At 36.0% G+C, this 21,845-nt stretch overlaps 1 protein-coding gene across 4 annotated transcripts in view; it reads right to left on the bottom strand.

Moving 5' to 3' along the window:
* Window positions 1–21,845, bottom strand: part of LOC132300701 (fanconi-associated nuclease 1 homolog) — a 55,498-nt gene that overhangs the window by 31,190 nt on the left and 2,463 nt on the right. For 2 of the 4 annotated variants that reach the window (XR_009480535.1, XM_059797900.1), the window contains exons 3-8: window positions 13,452–13,957; window positions 13,264–13,368; window positions 11,256–11,517; window positions 11,104–11,166; window positions 9,906–9,980; window positions 9,683–9,801 (exon numbers count right to left, since the gene is read on the bottom strand). Coding sequence is in view for 3 of the 4 variants with exons in the window: in XM_059797900.1 (XP_059653883.1) it covers window positions 9,683–9,801; window positions 9,906–9,980; window positions 11,104–11,166; window positions 11,256–11,517; window positions 13,264–13,368; window positions 13,452–13,957 (1,130 nt within the window). In the remaining variant the exon portion in view is untranslated. Of the gene's footprint in view, window positions 1–9,682; window positions 9,802–9,905; window positions 9,981–11,103; window positions 11,167–11,255; window positions 11,518–13,263; window positions 13,369–13,451; window positions 13,978–21,845 lie in introns of all 4 variants that reach the window. The other 2 variants (XM_059797901.1, XM_059797902.1) reach the window with 2 other exon arrangements.

The raw sequence follows: 21,845 nt of genomic DNA, 5'->3' as shown, positions 1-21,845 counted from the left end.
AGGTAACTCCTTGCTGTTCGGGTTTTCACAAACTTTCTTAAAATCCATTTTTCCTTTCAAAATCTACCTTCCATTCAAAATCAATCCCCATTCCTCACCCAATGTCAATGTAATGAATGATACATAAATTTCAATGTCATGTCAACATGGATCCTCTTACATTAAATTTACAACCATACTTGCATGCATTGGGAGTAATTAAGCACAACAATTATCATGCTCTCAATATATCAACCAAGCACATACCTTCACAATAATTAAAATAAACATGCAATTTAACGCCTTTGCCACATAGAACACCTTTTCATGCTTCACATAATTATAAATTCTAATAACCATAAACAAAATTCGCATCTAAACATGTCATAACAAAATTTCAAAGAGGGGAAATTCACCAAGAGCAAAGGTTGTAAGTCTTAGGAACCCCTACCTCAAAAATTGAGAGAAAACCCCAAGCTTGCCCCAAATTTTTGAAAATCCCAAAGTGGCGCAAATGAAAATCGGCTCCGATCAAATCGTAGCCCTCGTCGTGCTTGTTAACTTTGCCATAGCCTTCTATGGCAAAGTTCAAATCATAAGGGAAGATGATGAAATAGAAGCTTGAAACTTGCAACTTTAGAGAGAGAGAGTGCAATTTCAGTGGAAGAAGAAGAAAACGAATGACCAACTTTTGGTCATTTAGTCCATTTTTAATTCCTTAGTCAAAATGTGGGGTTCACTTTGACCCAAGAAATGCCTAAAATGCCCCTTTTCTCATATATATGCACTAAACATGATACAATTAAGCATATAACCACATAAATACGCTCCAAATAACATAATATAAAATGCAATGACCCCGAAAAATAATCCCGAGTGTGAAAATCCGGGTGCGGGACCCACCCAGGACCTCCCAGCCCAAATCACTCTCGGAACCTTCGTGTCACGCAAAACGAGGCACAAAAATAAATAAATCAGAAATTTCGAAAAATGCCCAAAAAATGGAAAATTGAGGAACATTACAGCATCCATGTGGTTATGCATTTAATTAGGTATGTAAATATGTCACTCAGTACGTCTACACACATTCTTGTATGCATTCATTCATATAGGGATACCTAGAATCCTTCAATGCACATGTGATGTGTCAAAAGTGGAAGTTACAGTCATTAGTGTGGTGACTCTCTTGTAGAGAAACATAGACAGAGAGAAAAGCAGACATAGAAGGCATGATTCATGATTTTAAGGACACTAACAATCAGGATATTAACCCATGGACAAGGCTAAAGTTCCTTATACAGAGGTCATTAATTGTCAGCAGTGAAAGTTAGTCATTAGCGTGTTGATCCTTAGGTGGTGCAGGATTCCCGATTTGTATGAATGCATTCATATAGGGATTACCTGGAATCCTTATATGCACATGTGACATGTCAAAAATGCACATTTAGCAATGGACAAGGCTAAAGATCCTTGTATAGAGGTCCAAGGTATAATTGTCAACTTGCAGGCCTATTTAAACTGCACCTATGCAACTGCGCCAGCATGTTGATGACAAGCTTATGCAGAGTGGAACCAACTAAGCATGACATCTGTCCAAGAAACATCATTGTTTTTTTCTCTCTCTATGGTCAAAGGCGAGATCATACCACCAAGGCACAGTCACACATCGAATCCTTAAGAGAAAAGGCCATGTTCAAATTTCTATGTTCCTATGCCTCAACATGCGCTCCTTGAAGGACATCCTTGAGAGACATCCATGGGGTAGGAATGCCTTCTATGGCATTGCAACGGAGAGCTCTGGTTTCCAGTGTCCAAAGGGTTGACATCAGAGGCTGCCACATGTCATCAACCCATCAGATCATGTGAACTTCAATCAAGAGTAAACTAGTCAGCATATTCAAAGTATGTGAAATATATATTGCAGGTATATAATGAATATCTGACCCGTATCTGTCCACACAGTAGGTCTCTTGCTGTGTAGTCATCGAAAGCCAATTAACTTTAGGAGCAAAAATTATGGAATTCAACCAAACTTGAGAGGAACCAACCATAATGCTCCATGGAATATAAAGATTTTATGAAAGGTGACTCAGAAATGAATTAAACAGTTATGCATTTAGTTTCTAAAAAAAGAAAAACAAGCAAACATACACAAACAAGAAAACAATGTGCTAGGGCAAATGGAAAAGAAGAAAGTGGTGTCAAGAACATCTCTCTTTAAATTGATCCAAGCAAGTCATTGGCTAAGTAGCTAAAATAAATAATAAACAAACAATGAATAAAGAAGAAGAAGAAATCATTAGATAAAATTCCATCAACAAATCAAAACATGATAAGAGTAGGTGAAAGCGAGTAATTTCATTTATGTCAACAAAATCAACCATACCTGGATTATAGACTGACCTTGCAGAAGCACTGTATCATAATTTATAAGTAAAACATAGCATCTAAGAAGCATGGAAATGGATACGGGACACGGATACGAGACACGGACATGGCAAATTCTAAAATATTAGGAAACGGATACGGCGGGGACACGGCGATTAATAAATATTATATATATGATGTTATACTTTAAGAAATTAAGAGTAATATTATTTTTTATCAACCTTCTAATGAAAAAAATTAGAAAAATAATTAGGGTTTAGTTCAAATGTAAAAATAAAGGTAAGAATCCATAGAAGAGAAGGAATTCATGCATGGAAATGATGAAAAATATTGTTGTGAAAGGAACAAAAGAATAATCAATGGTTTGTGAAGAGAGAAAATAAGAAGATGAAGAGGAGAGAGAGAGAGATCATCCACTGCCAGCGAAGCATGGTCAGTAGGAGGAGAACAAGAGAGAGCCAAAGTTGATTGCGCAAGAGTCTAAATTTTTGAAATAAAATATAAGCCTAAATATATGATTATTTTAATATAAAATTGTTTTATAAAAAACAACTTTTAAGTAATTATGTAACGATGACCATATTATGGGAAGTTATTAAACAATTCCTCATATTTACACTTTAACAAACCTTTCTTAAAAATCCTCAAGAATGCAACACACGTGTCGGAAACGTATCTGTTGGCACTAAGGCCTTCCTCCATGCTTTTGATAATAACAAACAAAGAAGAAATGCATTTAACTTTTTCCCCTAAGTGTTGCAATAACAGGAAAGCTTCAGGCATTGAACAATAAAGCAAATCAAAAGATCATTCCTGGCAAACAAAGCTTAAAGATATTCAAGTCATCATTAAAGGGGTAGCTTAGACTGGTGAGAGTAAGAAATTATGTAAAGCAATTAATCTACAGCAGGTGATACAAGCTCAAAAAGGATTTTTCAAAATGCATGCATATCATTTCATTAAAAATCAATTTTCAGGTGATCTAATCGATTAGACCACAAATGTAATCAATCAGATGAGGATTACAGTGAGCATGTATTGTGATTGGCAATCTAACCGATTAGATTAGGCATGTAACCGATCAGATGCCAACAAGTAACCAATCAGATGAGCAAAACAGTAAGGAGTTCATAAAACCATTCTCCCTCATCTAACCGATTAGTTTACTGATCTAATCGATCAGATGAACTTATGTAATCGACTAGATAACATCATCTACTCAATCAGATGAACATTACAGAGAAAAGAGAAATTATTCCAGATCTAATGTAACCGGTTACATTCCTGATCTAACCGATCAGATGGACCAAGTAATCGATCAGATGGCGAATGTAATCGATCAGATGGAGTTTTAGATCTCATCTAACTGACTACTTGGTTGATCTAACCGATTACATCAGATCCACTTTGCATAGATATATATATATATATATATATATATATATATATATATGATTCATTATATGAAGAAGTTACAAAAAGCTATAAGAAAAAAACCGTGTGCTATCAGAAATACCCAAGCCTTCACTTTATGTACATTCTCATTGTTTCATACTATAAAATCCTATTGAGCTTAGATCTCTGCTGTATCTTACTTTGCTATAGGATTGTGAGCTTTTGATATTCATATCACATCTTTGAGAGATTGTAATAAGCTTCAACTTTATTCTATCATTTGTAAGGGTTGAATAAACCCAGCAGAAGACTAAGAGAGATTTGTTCTCTTAGCAAGAAGAAGAGAAGCGGAGTGCTTCTTGTACCGGTTTGCTCTCCACCCGTAAGGAGGTGCCTTAGTGGTTTTGGGAAGTCTTAAGAGGGATCTTGAGCCGAGGAGGAGGAGTTACCGAACCTCGCTAAAATCGTCGTGTCAAGTGTTTGCAATTCTCTATCTCTCTCTACTTTATACTGTGATTAATTTCATCCTCTAAATTACTTGCATGCTTTAGTCAATCAATTCACTGTCAAATGCTATTTATTGATTAATCAAATTATTTGGTATAGTTTGCACAAAACTCTATTCACTCTAGGAGCTTGCCAATCAAAGTATGTGAAAGATGTGCTAAAGAAATATGGTTTGGAGGACAACAAACATGCTCAGACTCCCATGAGTCCATCCTTAAAACTTGATAAGGATGAAAAAGGAAAGGAAGTGGACATAAAGAAATATAGAGGGATGATTGATAGTCTTCTTTACTTAACAACTAGTAGACCTGATATTATGTTCAGTGTATGCTTATATGCTAGATTTCAATCTTGTCCCAAAGAATCTCATCTATTTGTTGTTAACGCATCCTCAAATATTTATGCAGTACAATAAATTTTGGTCTATGGTTTCCCTCTCACACATCTTTTGAACTTGTTAGCTATTCAGATGCTGACTTTGCAAGATGTAGAATGGATCGAAAAAGCACAAGTGGTACTTGTCATTTTCTTGGGCACTCATTAGTGTCTTGGTCTTGCAAGAAACAAAATTCCGTTGCCTTGTTTACTGCAGAATACATAGCAGCAGGAAATAGCTGTGCTCAAACATTGTATATCAAACAGCAACTTGAAAATTTTGGCTTATGTTTGATAATATTCCCATCAGATGTGATAATACAAGTGCCATAAATATCTCCAAAAATCCTATACTGCATTCTCAAACCAAGCATATCGAGATTATGCACCATTTTTTACGTGATCACGTTGCAAAAGGGGATATTGAACTTATATTTATCAAAACTGAGGATCAACTAGCTGATATTTTCACTAAACCACTCCCTGAAGATCGCTTTTTTAAAATTCGCAGAGAACTGGGAATGATTGAAACAAGTTTCTCAAAAGTTCTCCATCTACTCGAGTAGACTGTCATTTGTGCGCTCACATGATGGCATCTAATCGATTATATCCATAATCTAACCGATTAGATGAGATTTCCAGAGGCAAGTCACTAAGCGTCTCCACCCGTACAGACCAAGTATGTAACCGGTTAGATGCATTTTCAATTTTTTTTTAAATTTCTTCATCTAATCGAGTAGATGAGTTGATCTAATCGATCAGATTAGATTTAGATCTAATCTGACCGATTAGATGCTATCATCTAATCGATCAGATTAGATATAATATAATCTGACCGATTAGATGCTCTTATCTAATCGATTAGATGGTATTTTCTATAAAAAGGTACTGTTTTCTATTCCCATCTACTCGATCATTTCCCTCACTCACATCCCTCTCTTCCATTTCTCTCTCACCGCCGGCCACCTCTCTCTTCCATCCTTCTCCTCTTCTTCTCTTCCGACCATCATCTTTACCATGGCAAGAACAAATCTCTCAGGAAATTCTTCTCACAGCCCCTCACGAGCCCGTGCCACTCGCAGTGCTCGAGGAGGAAGAAACCCTCGTCCCCCTACATCTTCTCCGACCGTCACTTATCCTCCTAGAAATGATGATGAAGACTATGATCCAACCATGGATCTACGTCGAGCAAAAAGGACACGCAGTTATCCTCTCACAAATCCTTCATCCTCTACTCCCATCCTCACCGCAGATTTTCTACCAGAGCATTTAGAGGATCTATTCAACGAACAATTCAGGAACCAAGAAATTGAACACGGTCGTGTGTTTCTCGAAGATCTATGTACTACAGAAGGCCTCTCCTTCTTTCAGAGGTTCAAAGTTCTCAGATGGGATTCATTCATATCCATCTCCGAATCCTTCTATCCAACATTGCTTCGAGTATTCTATACTCAACTGGCGTTCAACAATCCTCTTCTCTGCTCGAGTGTAAAAGGGGTTAATATTCGTTTCAACTATCAACAGTTGAATCAAATCTTGGGTCTTGCAGATGACAGCGAGTGCATCTATGTTCATAAAACCCGCGTTCAAGCCCCGGATTTCAATGAGGAAGCTGCAATCCAAATCCTATGTGGTAATCCCCCAAATCCTAAGTCCTTTCCTATCACTACATCGGATCTCACTTTAGAGAACCGACTCATTCATAATGCCATATTTTACTCCATTTTGCCTCATGGGCTGGACAGACTCACGTCTCCCACTTTGATATATTTTTTATGTGGTGCTTGTCTACAGGATGAAAGCTCAATTTGGGGTATATCATGTTCAATCACATTCTTCAATTCATGAAACCTTCCGCTCCAGCATCTTCAAGCTCTACTCCCAAAACCAAAGTCGCCTCTCTTCCCTACGGGATGATGCTCACTCGCATCCTCAAGCATTTCAAAGTTCCTCTCGATACTGAAACGGGATGTCACTGATGAAGACAAATTCAGCCTTAAAATTTTGAAGAACATGAATGCCAAAAAGATCAATGGCATTTGGGTTAAAATCTCCTCTGCTTCATCTTCACAGCAGCCCACTTCATCCACCACAGTACCATCCTCTCAACAGGAGATTAACATAGACGACTTCTTTTTTGATACTCCTCTGATTCCACCATCCTCTAGTCAATCCCCGGATTCCTCACTTCTCACGTAGCTTCTCCAGGAACAGCATAGTCAGACTATGGCGGCCATTGACGCCATATCTCTCAAGATGAATCAGCAGCATGCACTACTACTATTGAGACTTTGGCATCTCGTGTCTCAACCCTTGAGAACATGCTTCAGTCCACCGTGTCTACCATTCTCGAAAATCATTCCACTCAGACCTTTGATTTGGACATTGTCAAACAAAGGGCTAACAATGTCTATGAGCTTATCGAGCGGCACCTTGATGTGAATAACCTTCACTTCGAGCAAATGCGGGATCTTTTGAAAGCTATCATTGATAAATTTCAGATGTTCCCTTCCGGCAATCTCTCCACCAAGGTTCCTCCTCCAGCCACTTCAAAAGACCCTCCAACCGATGACTCCAACGATTCCACCGATAAGTGACAGGAGTTCTTATGTTTCATCTATTTTGTACCCCGCCTTGTAATTCTTTTTGATTGATGTCAAAAGGGGGAAAAAAACATGTTTTTGGAAATTGTTAGAATGCAATTGTTTTTTACTACAGCGGCTTTTATTACTTATCTCATTTATGCTGCTTTTTACTACAGCGACTTTTATTACTTATCTCATTTATGCGGCTTATTGTTATAAATAAATCTGTTTTAAATGAATGCATAAACTGAGGGGAAGCAATATTTAATTTCCCATCATGATTTGCTTCTATGTTTGTCATCATCAAAAACGGGGAGATTGTTGGCACAAAGGCCTCCTCCATGCTTTTGATAATAACAAACAAAGAAGAAATGCATTTAACTTTTTCTCCTAAGTGTTGCAATAACAGGAAAGCTTCAGGCATTGAACAATAACAGCAAATCAAAAGATCATTCTTGGCAAACGAAGCTTAAAGATATTCAAGTCATCATCAAAGGGGTAGCTTAGACTGGTGAGAGTTACAAATTATGTAAAGCAATTAATCTGAAGCGGGTGATACAAGCTCAAAAAGGATTTTCCAAAACGCATGCATATCATTTCATTAAAAATCAATTTTCAGGTGATCTAATCAATCAGATCACACATGTAATCGATCAGATGAGGATTACAGTGAGCATGTATTTTGATTGACAATCTAACCGATTAGATTAGCCATGTAACCGATCAGATGAGACCATGTAATCGATCAGATGCCAACAAGTAACCAATCAGATGAGCAAAACAGTAAGGAGTTCATAAAACCATTCTCCCTCATCTAACCGGTTAGTTCACTAATCTAATCGATCAGATGAACTCATGTAATCGACTAGATAACATCATCTACTCAATCAGATGAACATTACAGAGAAAAGAGAAATTATTCCAGATCTAATGTAACCGGTTACATTCCTGATCTAACCGATCAGATGGACCAAGTAATCGATTAGATGGTGAATGTAATCGATCAGATGGAGCTTTAGATATCATCTACCCAACTACTTGGTTGATCTAACCGATTACTTCAGATCCACTTTGCGCAGATATATATATATATATATATGTGATTCATTATATGAAAAAGTTACAAAAAGCTATAAGAAAGAAAACGTGTGCTATCAGAAATACCCAAGCCTTCACTTTATATACATTCTCATTGTTCCATATTATAAAATCCTCCCTCCCTCTAGAGTCATAATCTGGGTAACAGTATCCATGGCGTGTCAGAGGCGTGTCCACTGCGCGTTTGAATATTCAAAACTATATATATATGTGATTCATTACACGTGTCCAACACAGATTCTTTGCCCTTTTAGGTGTGTCCGTGCTTCCTAGCATAGCATGCTGCTACAAACAATCAATACAAAATGCAACAGAAAACAAAAATTGTTGTAAATTTAGAGCCTTTAGACTACAGATTGGATTACCTAACGTGAAATAGACTAGTTATTCAGGATTCACTAACACCTAATATCTTGCAACTAATGAAGTGTCATGGCTGTGCATGCTATTTGGAAGAAAGACCATGTATATATGCAATAGTAGGACATGCACTAAAGTAGACAACTTACCAATAAATGGCATTTCATCTAGAGCTCAATGATTTTAATAAAAACTTTTAACTAAACATTTTTTTGTTAAGCAAGCATTTAACCAAAATATAGGTAATAAATATTGTTACCTCAACATAAACCCATAGTCGTGTCACTCATGTAAAACATAATAATCACCAAGAATGAATAGAAGGGCCATGTGTTCATCCTTCAACCTAATAATCACCAAGGATGAATAGAAGGGCCATGTGTTCATCCTTCAACCTATTGTTACATGGAGTCTAAAAAAAATGTGTGATGTATGATGTATCAGTGTCGGACACTCAACATTTGAACATGTGGGATATGTGGCACAAAAGGTTGGACACCATCTAGAATATTTCAAGCTTATTATACAATTGTACATAAAACTCTCTTTATTGTATTCCTTTTGTTACACCATTGCTTTTAAAATGAGTAGAAACATTATTTTACTCTATAAAAGAAATAAAAAATATTCAAGTATAGGAATATTTACCCATGTCTCTATGTCTTTGAGTTTAGAGATTTGATAAATCTGACAGTTAGGCACATAGCCGCACCAGACACCTAACCAAGTTCATGTAACATAGCCTTCAACTAGCTTAAAATTAAGCTTCTCAACATGGTAAAATAGTAGATGTCCCATCAAATAATTAATGCATGACTGATACGTAAGTGCCAAAAGCCATTACGCAATGTGGTCGGGAGGGAGGTACAGACCAAACCTTTGGATTGTTTGCACAAAGTGGTTTTACTAGGCATCATGTACACATGCATACATAATCAATGAAACTAAAATGAATAAGTATTTTAAGGGGAGGCAGGGGTAAGTTAAATGCAAACCTTGTTGAGCGCGCACAAAATTTCACGTAGCTCAAAGACATTAAGCACATTAAGAACTTCCTTCAAGTCACCACCACGTAGTTCATTCTTAGATTTGATGGAACAAATATAGCCTGTTGCTGCAATATGAAAAGAAACAATTTTTCCATTGCCATAGCACATCATTAACTTGGAAATTAAAATGATAAGGTACTAAAAGTAATAAGTAAAAGAACTGAATTACCAGAAAGTCCCTCGACTGCATGTTGGCAATCAGAGATTTCAGGATAGGAAAAACTAGACATCCGAAACCATGGCCCTGAAGCAAAATAAAAAATAAAATAAAATAAAATAAAAAGTATATCATTTTCTAAGGGAGGAACAGGAAAGTATCCGACTATCATTAAGCCTATTCTGCAGCATGAACACTTCAACCGCATTTTTTCAAGCAAACCAACATCAATAATGAAATGCAAATTATTACTTTTTACCACGTGTATACATGGATTGTTCTCCATTTAACCCTTTTAGAGTTTTAAATCATTACTTCTTACGAGTAAAAGAAAAAAAATGAAGAATTGTAACTAAGCCAGATAAACAATGTAGTGTGAACTGTCCAAACTCCATACATCTTTATGAAGATACTGCCCCCACATAACTAATACAACCAATAAGAAGATAGCCCCCAATCTTTCACAAACCCGTGTTCATTGCATGTTGGGAAATATACTAGTAATCCCTAAATGCTCAAAATGTAATAGATCTAGTCTACTAGTTAGTATATAGAGTTGATAAGAAGATAACAACCCTTCCTTTCATAAGACCATGTTCATTGTATGTAGCAAAATACACTGGGTAATGCCCAAAATGCTCTAAATATTCTCATGTTAATAGTTTATTAACAATTTTTTTCTTCTTATGGAAAAAGAGTCACAGTTATATGATATATACATTAAGAAACAGTTTAATGACACGTAGCTAAATTTATGTTATCACTTAGTTCTAGCCTAGAGATATTATTCCTTAAATTACTGTTATATCTATGACATATAGTTGCCCTAATCAAGTACAAGACACCTTAAAAAGAAATAAATAAACAAAAGAACATAAATGTTCTAGAAATTTAGATATTCTTTTAGCCATTTTGCATGATAACCTTGTATCAACTAGTAGCAACTAAAAAGTACAAAGAATCTTACAGTCGATAAATAAAAAATGTTTTCAAAGTTTTAGTATATTTTTTACCATTCTATGTGATAAAAAATTAATAGTAAAAAAAATAAAAAATAAAAAAAAAATAAAAAGATTTCAGAAGCATAAGCTCAAATAAATATATATGTATATAGATGTATATGAGCATTGGCATGATAAATTTGGACAGGAGCAAGAACATGGTAATTTGTGAATACTACAGATTTAACTAGACACAGCCAGAATAAAACCTTTTCGTGTATAAAGTCGAACAAAAAGCCTCTGACTATCATCTGAAAGCGAGGTGAAAGTTTCTGTCAACAGAAAACACAAAAACTCCATTTTAAGCTTATCCGTTTAGAAAGATTATAAATTTAAAAGACACCAGTATTAATATTGGTACCCAAGAAAACCTTTTCCTCATATGTGAAAAGATGAGAGTAACTCCTTAAAACCTCCTGTATTAAAAACAAAAAGTTCTGCTGATATTTTGTCATGCTAGGTGGACAACTTTTTGCGGATCCAACAACACGTAAAGAATGTTTCCATAAGGACTTGAAGACCTGAAGATCATCTTCTTTTTCAGCACACGATATTTTGCTTTGACACGCAATCTGAATTGGAACAACAGCAAGAGCATGTTTCGGAGCAGAAGTTATACAGCCCTACAAGACAAACTCATGGTAAAATGCCATGATAACTTAAATCTAGTTATCCTGTTGTGACGACCAAATGAGCTAGAATAACAATCAGGAAACAAGTTCTAACATTGACTTAATAATTAGCGGAGGTTAAAATGAAAATTGCAGGGCATGCGAGCTTGTAGCAATGTGAACACACCAAGGTAAAATCAGGGAGATAAATTAGGGTCCTTAAGATTTGCAACAAAAAAAAAAAAAAAAAAAAACCTGAGAAATCTGTCTGAGAATTACCCTCAAGACTTTACTGTAAAAGAATAAAAGTACATTTTAAACATAAAAAAGGAAAGATTCAATAAAAATTTAACCACTAAATGTTTGCATAATTTTTTCTGATATTCTAGCAATCTACTCTTCTTTTTTTGATAAAGTATCAAATTATAACTCACCAGGTAGGTCTTTTTTTTTCCCCCTCTTTCTTTGAAAGTAAGCAGCACCTAGCCACTTGGGGTTTGAACCCTCATCCTCCCCTTTGGGTGGTGGAGGTTATACCACATAGGCCCTTTAGTGATCTTCTTGCTACCACTACTTATTTACTACCACCTCGTTCTTCAGATATACAAACTTTTTAAGGTAATATATAAATAAAAGTATATTTGAAAAACTATTTTTCTAGAGGCCACAAATATATGACAAAATCTAATGCAAAACTAGACGGGTACTAAATTTTAAATGTACCTGTAAGTTATTTTAGAAATAGACAAAGTTGGCAGTTAAAATAAATGTTGGCACTTTTTAACCTCAATTTAGTGGAAATTTCAGATTCAACATCTCAACATAGCTCCAGGTTGATCAGAGATGCAAAATACACAATAAAACACTCACCAATCTGAATGTTGCAAAAAAGATGTCTGAAAACAACCAAAACCGTAACATGAATAATGGATATCAAACTGAAAAAATTAAAATAGGAAAAAGGAAAAAAAAAAAAAAAAAAAAAACACACCTTAAACTCCCAGTTGTAATTTTTTTTTGCTATCCTATAAATCACCAAGCAACAACTATTTCTTCCCTTTTTGAGCCACTTGAAGAAATGCATATTCTTTGATAGGGGAAAATTCCTACCTCAAATCTTTTATCTAAGGCCTTTGTCTATCTCATATTTGTACATGTAGCGAAACATCATGTGGATTGTGTTCACAGAGTATTCATAATTACTGTTGTATTTTATCATACTCACAATCTTGCCACATTCAGCCTTTTACTTCTTTACATAATGTTATGACACAATACAATTTTGATATTCGTATAATTATGTCTAAGTGTATAGTTCTGTCATGGTATTTAACTTATGCACAGGCCGTAGACTATGGGCTTGCCAAATTTTATATTCGCCTAACCGTGCAGGAAGCATTACACTTCAGTGACACTGAATTGGTAGTACGTTCAATCATACAATTTGCTAAAATGGAGAAGGGGAAAAAAAAAGCCACAGAGATAGCAAAAGCATAGAGCTAATGCAGAAAGAATATTATGTATTGAAAAGATATCCAAAGAGGGAGATAAGGAGAGATGCGAGCATAAGCTTGTGCATGACCCAATGTATGTCCCATCTACACAAACTGCTAAGAGGGGAAGATTAGAGACAAACCTAACTTCTGAGATTCTAACCAGCATCCTCGTCTCATGCCAGACGCAAGAATTAGATTAAAATGGAAAAAAATGCTTAAAATTTCAGAAACCACTTTTATTCTGGTGAAAGAGATATAATACCTCAAAGCTCAAGCCATAGTTGTCCATTAAAGGAGACAGATATTGAGCCAACTCTCGAGGGAGAAAACCAAGCACTTTACAGCATTCAGAATCAGCAGAAAGAACCTGACTCAAAGGACCATATAATGCTTTCAAAAGTAAATAATAAATTGAAATCAACGTGAATGGCAAAGCCAAAAGAAACGAACCTTCACAGCATTGGGATCCTTAACATTATCAGGATCTCTCAAAAGAGAGATGGTTGCCCCAGGATTTAACTCCATTTCATCACTGAACCGGCGGCCAACGATGAAAGTTTCAAGAACCACCCCAGAGATGCTGTCCAGAGATTCAGCCATCTCATAGTTAGGGGTCTCATTTTCAGCCAATGCCAAAGTCGAGTCAACCCCATAGTAGATACTGTCATCAATGATTGAGCTTTCTATGGAAGCATCCATGTGTGGTTGCATCACATACTCTGAATTTAAGGGTGATTTGCAATGGCTACTGTCATTTTCTTCAATACCAACAAAATCATGCAATTTATGAACGGCATCACATACAAAAATGTTATCACTACCCATCTGATTGAAACTAATCCCTATATGATCTGGCTTGCTGGAGCAAATTTTAACTTTTGATCTTGAGCAGAAGTTTAACTGAAGAAGAGTGCTCTGGCTCAGTTTCCGTTTAGTCCCCCTAGCTAGGCATGCATCTGAAATCGTTGATTAAATTCTAGTCAAGAAAAAACATGAGAACATCAATAATAGAGGTTTCTTCCCTGCATTGTAACTGCTGGTACATAATTAAAAATCAACAACATGAGCACTAATTCTTCCAAAGACAAAACTAGTAATTGAATTTATATATATATATATATATATATAACTAGTGCAGCTTTTATGAGTGGCAATTGACTTTAGATTCAGGTTTTGGACTAGTGCCCCATTGTTTCTAAAATGCTCCAGAAAAAAATATTTAGGATAATCCACAAGGTGCAGCTTTTGGGTTTCTCCAATAAAAACTATTGTTAGCAATCCGAGCACTTATCTTTTCAACAGATAAATTTAAATTAAACGCAATGTCGTGAATATAGCTAATGATTAGCTATTCCTTAATTTGGGGAATAAGTACTGCTTTTCATAAATTGTTACTTTTCTTAATTTGTGTTCTTGAGAACACTATATATTCCCACTGTATTCATCCTTTTGAGATATGAAATAAGCACTCAATTCTTCTCTATCAAAGATCTAGCTTACACTTTTGTCATGGTATCAGAGCATCAAGGTTAAAGTTGGAGACCAAACGTAAGTATCTTCATCTTCTTCCTCTTTTTTTCTTCTATATCTTTCTTATTCTTCTTTAAGTTTCTTTCTTTCTTTCTTTTTTTATTTTATAGTCAGCTTCTCTACTTTTGCTCTTCTCTGTCATTTGAGCAACGATGACCTAGAACCCTATGCCAAAAAAAAAGTACCTTTCTTCTTGATTTCACGTTCACAATTTTGTAGTTCCCTCGCTTGAAACTTGTACTAGGATTGTTTCTCCTCACTATCATGGGTGACAAATCGAAAAACAAGGATTCTCACTTTTCTTACCCTATGACTACCAAATTGAAGGGTTCTAATTACCTTCAATGGTCCCAGGCAGTCCAAGTCTTTCTGAAAGCTCTTGAGAAACTTTCCTATATCAAGTCACCCAAACCTGGGAAAAAAAAATTGACACATGGAAACAGGAAGACGCACAGATTATGACCTAGTTATGGAATAATATGGAACCAGAGGTGTTCCATAATGTCTCGTTTATGGAGTCAGCTAACGAGATTTGGGACACTCTCAAAGAGATGTACTTGTCTGAAAAGAATATTTCTCGCATCTACTAGTTGTACCAGAATATCTTTTCTTTTAAACAGGGTCATCGTTGGATTGAAGAATACTACTCGGAACTGAAAGGCATGTGGGAAGAACTTAATGTTTATCAACCTTTGACTACAGATTTACATACTCAGAACAACACATAGAAGAACTTCTTGTAGCAAAATTTCTCTTGGCTTCAGCCAGAATTTGCTCCCATTAGTTCTCAGATTCTCTCAAGCAAAGACTTACTGACTGCCAGTGAGACCTTTGCTTAGGTTCAACGTGTCTCCATCCACACTTCTATCACAGAGAAGGAGGATTGCTCTGCCCATGTGGCTCCAGCTGAACAATCAAATACTTCACATGGTGGCCAAGGGAGAAGTGGTCCTTCACACACCAGTAGAGGTGGCCGTGCTGGCAGGACATATACACATTGTAGCCACAAAAACCATTGTGTTGATCGTTGTTGGGAACTTCACGACAAGCGTATTGTTGGAAAATGGGATTTATTGCGGAAGAACAACCACTAAGAATTCTTGTAGAGATCAAAAAATTTCAAGATGAAGAAGCCTGTGTAAATTTCACTACAAATTCATATACATGTAATTATTTATAAAAATGTAGAGCCGTATACCTCTTGGGATTTAGTATAGTCACACACCCACTTTAAATACCTCTCTTGAATCTCCAAGCACCTTCCTCCTCCTCCTTGGTCTCTAGCTTCTAGAATGTCATCTCTATGACCCTTTCTTGAATTCCATAAGCTTGGTTTGTGGGAACCCTTAGAGAGAGAAAGTAAGAGAACCTAGAGAGAACTATGTGTGTAGATATAGTCTCTTGTCTTGAGAGAAAATGCAAGACCTTACGGTTATGAACCCTTCTAACACATATAAAGGAGTTCCAAAGAAGTGCTCATATCACCCCCCTACACTCTCATAAAGTGCCCATAGCACTCTCTTCTCTCTACTTACTATGTCCACTCCCTCATACTTGACATTCAGGCTAGAAGTGAGGATCTATTAGGCCCATTCTCTTCTTGGATCCAATGGGCTAATTAATTGATCCGATCATCTCATGACCCAATTTAAATCAACCAATTAAAAAAACTTAACTCTGCTATATAAGAATGGTTGCACTCTAATTAGAGAATGTTGAAACCACCAAATTAATTTACGATATGACCCCTCCATGCACAATTAGCCATCAGATATTCCATCAATCCAACTACTTAATTGAAACTTTTATTCTTGACTTCCTTGATTGATCACGTTTGATCACTTACAACTTTATTTTAATAAAATAACATATTTGATAAATAAATATATATTAAAAATCATTTTATCAAAAATACCTAGCCCCGGATTTCACTAATTAAACTAATTGTAAAAATTTAAGAGAGAAATAGAAAATGCAGCACACAAGGATACACGCACAAAGCCCAAAGAGCTACATCATCTTTATTATATTCTCTCTTAAAATTGTTTACAATGAGCACCTCTATTTATAGGTGAAAAAACAAAGTGATAAATATAGAAAATACATTAATGTAGTATTCATAAAATCAATCCCATAAATCACTCCAATCATATTTTATAATAGACTAAAATCACTCCCACAATATTCTCAGAGCAATATTTTATGGAGTAAATTAAGGTTCCTATAATAATATTCTCCAACACCCTCCTCAAATTGGTACACGAAGATTTTAACTCAAGTGTCCAACTTGAAACTAAGTACGAAGTTGTTGAGAGTTTGAAACGAGTTGTAAAGATCCAAGACGAGTTGATCTGAAGATCCGAGACGAGTGATCTGAAGATCCGAGACGAGTGATCTGAAGATCCGAGACGAGTGATCCGTAAATCGACGAGTTGATCCGTAGATCGGAGACGAGTAGAGTATAGAGTATGGTTTGATAAACCTACTCTGATACTATGTCAAAATTGAAGAGAGAAATAGAAAATGAAGCACACAAGGATACATAGGCGAAAGAACAAAGCGATAAATATGGAAAATACATTAATGGAGGATTCATAAAATCAATCCCATAAATCACTCCAATCATATTTTATCATAGACTAAAATCACTCCCACAATATTCTCAGAGTAATGTTCTATGAAGAAATTTAAGGTTCCTATAATAATATTCTCCAACACTAATCAAGTCAAAATAAAGTAACCATCATACAATGATGGCTTCACAATCGTCTCAACTTATCGTCAATCCAAGTTCAATTCTTCTCAAATAGAGAGTCCATCCTCTCCCACCGAATATGAACAGTTTATGATAATACAATATCTGTGATTTATATCACCCATACATGAACTATCATACACATATAAACCACATTGCATAGTCAAATGGACAACCTCGATCCATCTCATGCATCGATCAATACAATCATTCACCATATATGCATGCAACGAATTTAAACATAGATTCCATTAATAACAAATGTCAAATACAACCCATTATTTGCTATAAAGGGGCACATAATCCCAACAATCTCCCACTTACCCTCATAGCCAACTGATGCCACATCAACCACCTATACCCTTCACATGGAAATGTGCAAGGATCTGAAATGTTATTCGTATGCTATAATATGTCACAAAAGTGCACAATCTCCCTTCCAAGAAAACACTTATTCTTTATGTATTTTCCATGCTTATGATTTCTGGGATCCTTCCACTGAGCTACCGCTCCACCACAATAGTGAAACCTATCAATGAAACAACTCCCAAATCAAGAAAGAACTTCTCCAACCAAATGGCTTCCTCCTCTGCCTCTGAAGGGATAACAACTACGACCCCCATGGTGGAATTTGCAATCCAATATTTCTTGATACTCCAATGGAAATGTATATTATTACTATCAGTGGGAAACAGCTTCCTAAGCTTCCTCTGAAGGAACACAACTACAACCTACACCTACCAACTCCTCATTTAAACAAAAACAAATAACCAAAGGTTGACTTTTGGGACTAGTTGATTGAGAATTAGAATCCTATGTATCCTGACTATAACTAGCTCATCTCCTTCATAAATGAGCAAGGAATCTCTAACCCTTCTCAAGTGATCGAGAATATGTTCCACTGAAGTCCGGTGAATAGCACTATTTGACATCTACTCACTATGCCGACTGCATAATAGATATCTGAAAATGCAAACCCAAGCGTTCATGAAGTTACCAACAACCAAAGCACATGGTTTTCACTTCATCGCTTTCTATTCCTCAGGTGTTTTAAAAGACCGATCCTCGAACATTGATAATCCATGCCTAAAGGATAAAACCCTCCATAGAGTCTTGCATTGCATAACTAATAAAAATCATGTCTATATATGCAATCTGTGATAAGCCTTACATCCTTTCTTGTGATCTCACAAAAGCTTCGCCCCAAGGATGTAACCAACTTCTCCCAAGTACTTTATATCAAAATTAGTTGGACATCCACACCTTCACCGATGACAATGCCCCTACATCATCTCAAATGAGTAAAACATCATCAACACAAAGAACTTAAGAAATTACCACGCAATCTTAAGTCTAACTACAGACACAAGGCTCATCAATGTTTTGATCAAAACCTAAAGATTTAATTACTTGATCAAAACGGATGTTCCAGCTTCGAGATGCTTGCTCAAGTCCATAAATGGACATATGCAACCAACATTCCCGTACTCTTGGAGTCCAACACATGTCTATCGGGGATCACCTTGCAAAATTCTCCCAATATCATGTATTTATGGGTGATCGTGAGACCCTCCCACTATGACAAGGTACCAGTGTACTAGAAACTGGAGGTGGAATAACTGATGTATCTAGCAATCCATCAGTCTCATTCTCTATAAAACGCAAGGCTAATTGAGAGATTTCCTCACTTTTAAACATTTCTTACAAAATAAGTTATGCATCTGGGTTCGTTTCACAATATCATCATCCAAGAATATAATATCAGTACTTACTAATACTATCGGATTTTTGGGATCACAAAACACCACGTGTCCCTTTTGTATAGCCTACAACAAATATACTTCCGACCTCGACTCCACCTTAGTCACATTTCCTTTTCGCAAATGTACAAGGCAACCCCATACATGAAGCTGCCCGTCCATAGCTCATAAGGAGTCTTAGGTACTGACTTAGAATTCTTCAGTATGTATATCATTATATCTAGGGTTAGACCCCAAATCATCGATCTATCTATGTCAAATATAGTTCCATCCCTTCTTGCCGCTACACCATTCTATTGAGGATAGCCCAGTGTAGACAATTGGCACACAACCCCCTTCGTTTCCAAGTAGTCCTTGAAGTCTCCTAAGAAGTATCCACAACTTCTTCCCCAAATATTTAGAGGACCACTAACATCAGTATGTACAACTGTCAATGATTCTTTGGCTTTATGTCCCTGGGCTACAAAAAAAACTATTTATCATTTTACCCTCTAGACAAGATTCACATATTGTTATACACTCCTCTATCACCAAAGGTGACTTCTTCTACCAATCCTTTAATCTTATCTTGATTAAAATGACCTTAAGAAGAAGCCAAAAATACATTGAATTAATGAAAGGTGTAGCCACAATGTGTACATGTCCTGCCACCACGACCACCTCTACTAGTAAGTCAACAACCATGCCCCCCTCGACCACCACATGCAATATCTGATCACTAAGCTAGAGCCACAAGGGCAAAAAAATCCTTCTCTGTGGTATAAGAGTGGACGAAGGCACGTCAAACTTGGATAAAAGTGTCACTAACAGTCGGTAAGTCTTTGCCTGAGAGAATCTCAAAACCGAGAGAAATTTGCTACCCAAAATTTTTCTCTACCTTGCTTTTGAGTCTCTAAATATGTAGTCAAAGGCTGATAAACATTAAGTTTTTCTCACATGCCTTTCAGTTTTGATTAGTATTCTTCAACCAAATGATCATCCTGTTTAAAAGAAAAGCTATCCTAGTATAACTGGTAGATGAGAGAAATATACTTTTTTGATGAGTTCATCTCTTTGAGAGTGTCCCAAATCTCCTTAGCATACTCCAAAAACGAGACAGTATTGAACACAACACCTCTGGCTCATATTTTTACATAACCAAGTCATAATATGTGCATCCTCCTTTTTTTTTTCTTTTTTTTTATTAGTAATATTCCATTAAAGGCACTCAAAAGGGGAGCGCTCCCAAAGGAAACAAAAGTTGCCTAGGACGATACTACAACTTTAAGCTATCGACAAGGTCCAAAAGACAATTCATAAAATTACAATCCCGCCCATTAACGACACTATAATTGTGCATCCTCCCATTCCCATGCATTAATCGGTTGTTCCTCCTTAAGTTTGGATGACTTGATATGGGAAAGTTTCCCATGAGCTTTCGGAAAAACTTGCATGCTCGGGACCATTGAAGGTAGTTGCAACCCTTCAATTGGGTACTAGTAGACGAAAAAGAGAGAAGAAATATACTTTTTTCCCAGGTCATCTATGTCAGAGATAAGACGCTCTTTTTTTTTTTTAACCTCGGGTTTTAGGTCATCTCTATCCAAATGACAGAGAAAGAGAAAAGGTAGAGAAGCTATACAAAAAAGAAAGAAACTGAGAAGAAGAAGAAGAAGAAGGGTATAAAGATATGTTAGGTCTCCAACTTTACCTTGATGCTCTTATATCATGTCAAAAGTGTAAGCTAATCCTGGAGAGAGAGAGAGAGAGAGAGAGAGAATTGACCGTTTATTTTCATATCAAAAAGGATGATTACAATGGGCAAATATAATGTTCTCAAGAACATAAAATAAGGAAAGCAACAATTTATGGAAAGCAGTAATTATGCCCCTAATTAAGGAATAGCTAATTAGACCCCTAATAAGGAATAGCTGACTATTAGCTATATTGACGACAATAGTGTGATAGGAAATGATAATATAACAATAAACATTTAAGACCAAAGCATTACTCAAAGTAATTATTTTCAATACTTAGGATCAATTGAATAAAAGATGGAGACATTAATGATGATGTAAGTAGTAGAATTGGAGTAGGTTGGACAAAGTGGAGGAATGCCTAGTGGGGCTTTATGCGATAAACGAATACCAAATTAGTTAAAAGAAGTGGTATAAGCACAATCATTAGACGAATAATTTTACAGGACTGTTGAGCGTTAAATAAGAAACACAAACAACGCATCCATATAGCAGAAATGTGGATCTTAAGATGGATATTAGGAATAACTAACAAAGATAATATTAATAAGCAAAAGGTTATGGAGAAATAAAGTGTGGCACCTATTAGCAAGAAAATAAGAGAGTAAACTCAGGTGGTATGTGTATATTCAACACAGACCTATGGATGCACCCATGAGAGAAAGATTGACCAAAACTAACATGCAATGAAGTGAATCAAGTGATAAGAAATAATTTTTAAAAATTAAATCTAGCAGGAAATACGCTTACGATAAAAAATAAAAGAGTGGAAAAAGAGAATCCACGTGGCCGACCCCGTTTGGATAAAATAAAGGTGATGATGACAATGACTTGTAGCTTTGAGCGTAGAAGAGCCAATCAACTTTTGTATCCTCTTGGCCACCAATTCTTGTTCCAAACTATAAACCATATGATGCAGTCAGTAACTATAACCATTAGGAGAACCCAAAGAAGGCTAGGTTTGCAAGGAGGGCCAAACAGAATCCCTAGTTTTCTGCAGTCAACTTTGTGATTTTTAGAAACTTTCCATATTATAAAAATTTCCTGATTTTCAACAACTTTA

This window comes from Cornus florida, unplaced genomic scaffold (assembly GCF_030987335.1).
Source record: "Cornus florida cultivar Cherokee Brave unplaced genomic scaffold, ASM3098733v1 CherokeeBrave_3.0.0_Hap2_Chr03, whole genome shotgun sequence".
NCBI lineage: Eukaryota > Viridiplantae > Streptophyta > Magnoliopsida > Cornales > Cornaceae > Cornus > Cornus florida.
The sequence above is the reverse complement of the archived record's forward strand: the minus strand, read 5'-3'. Positions and strand labels throughout refer to the sequence as shown.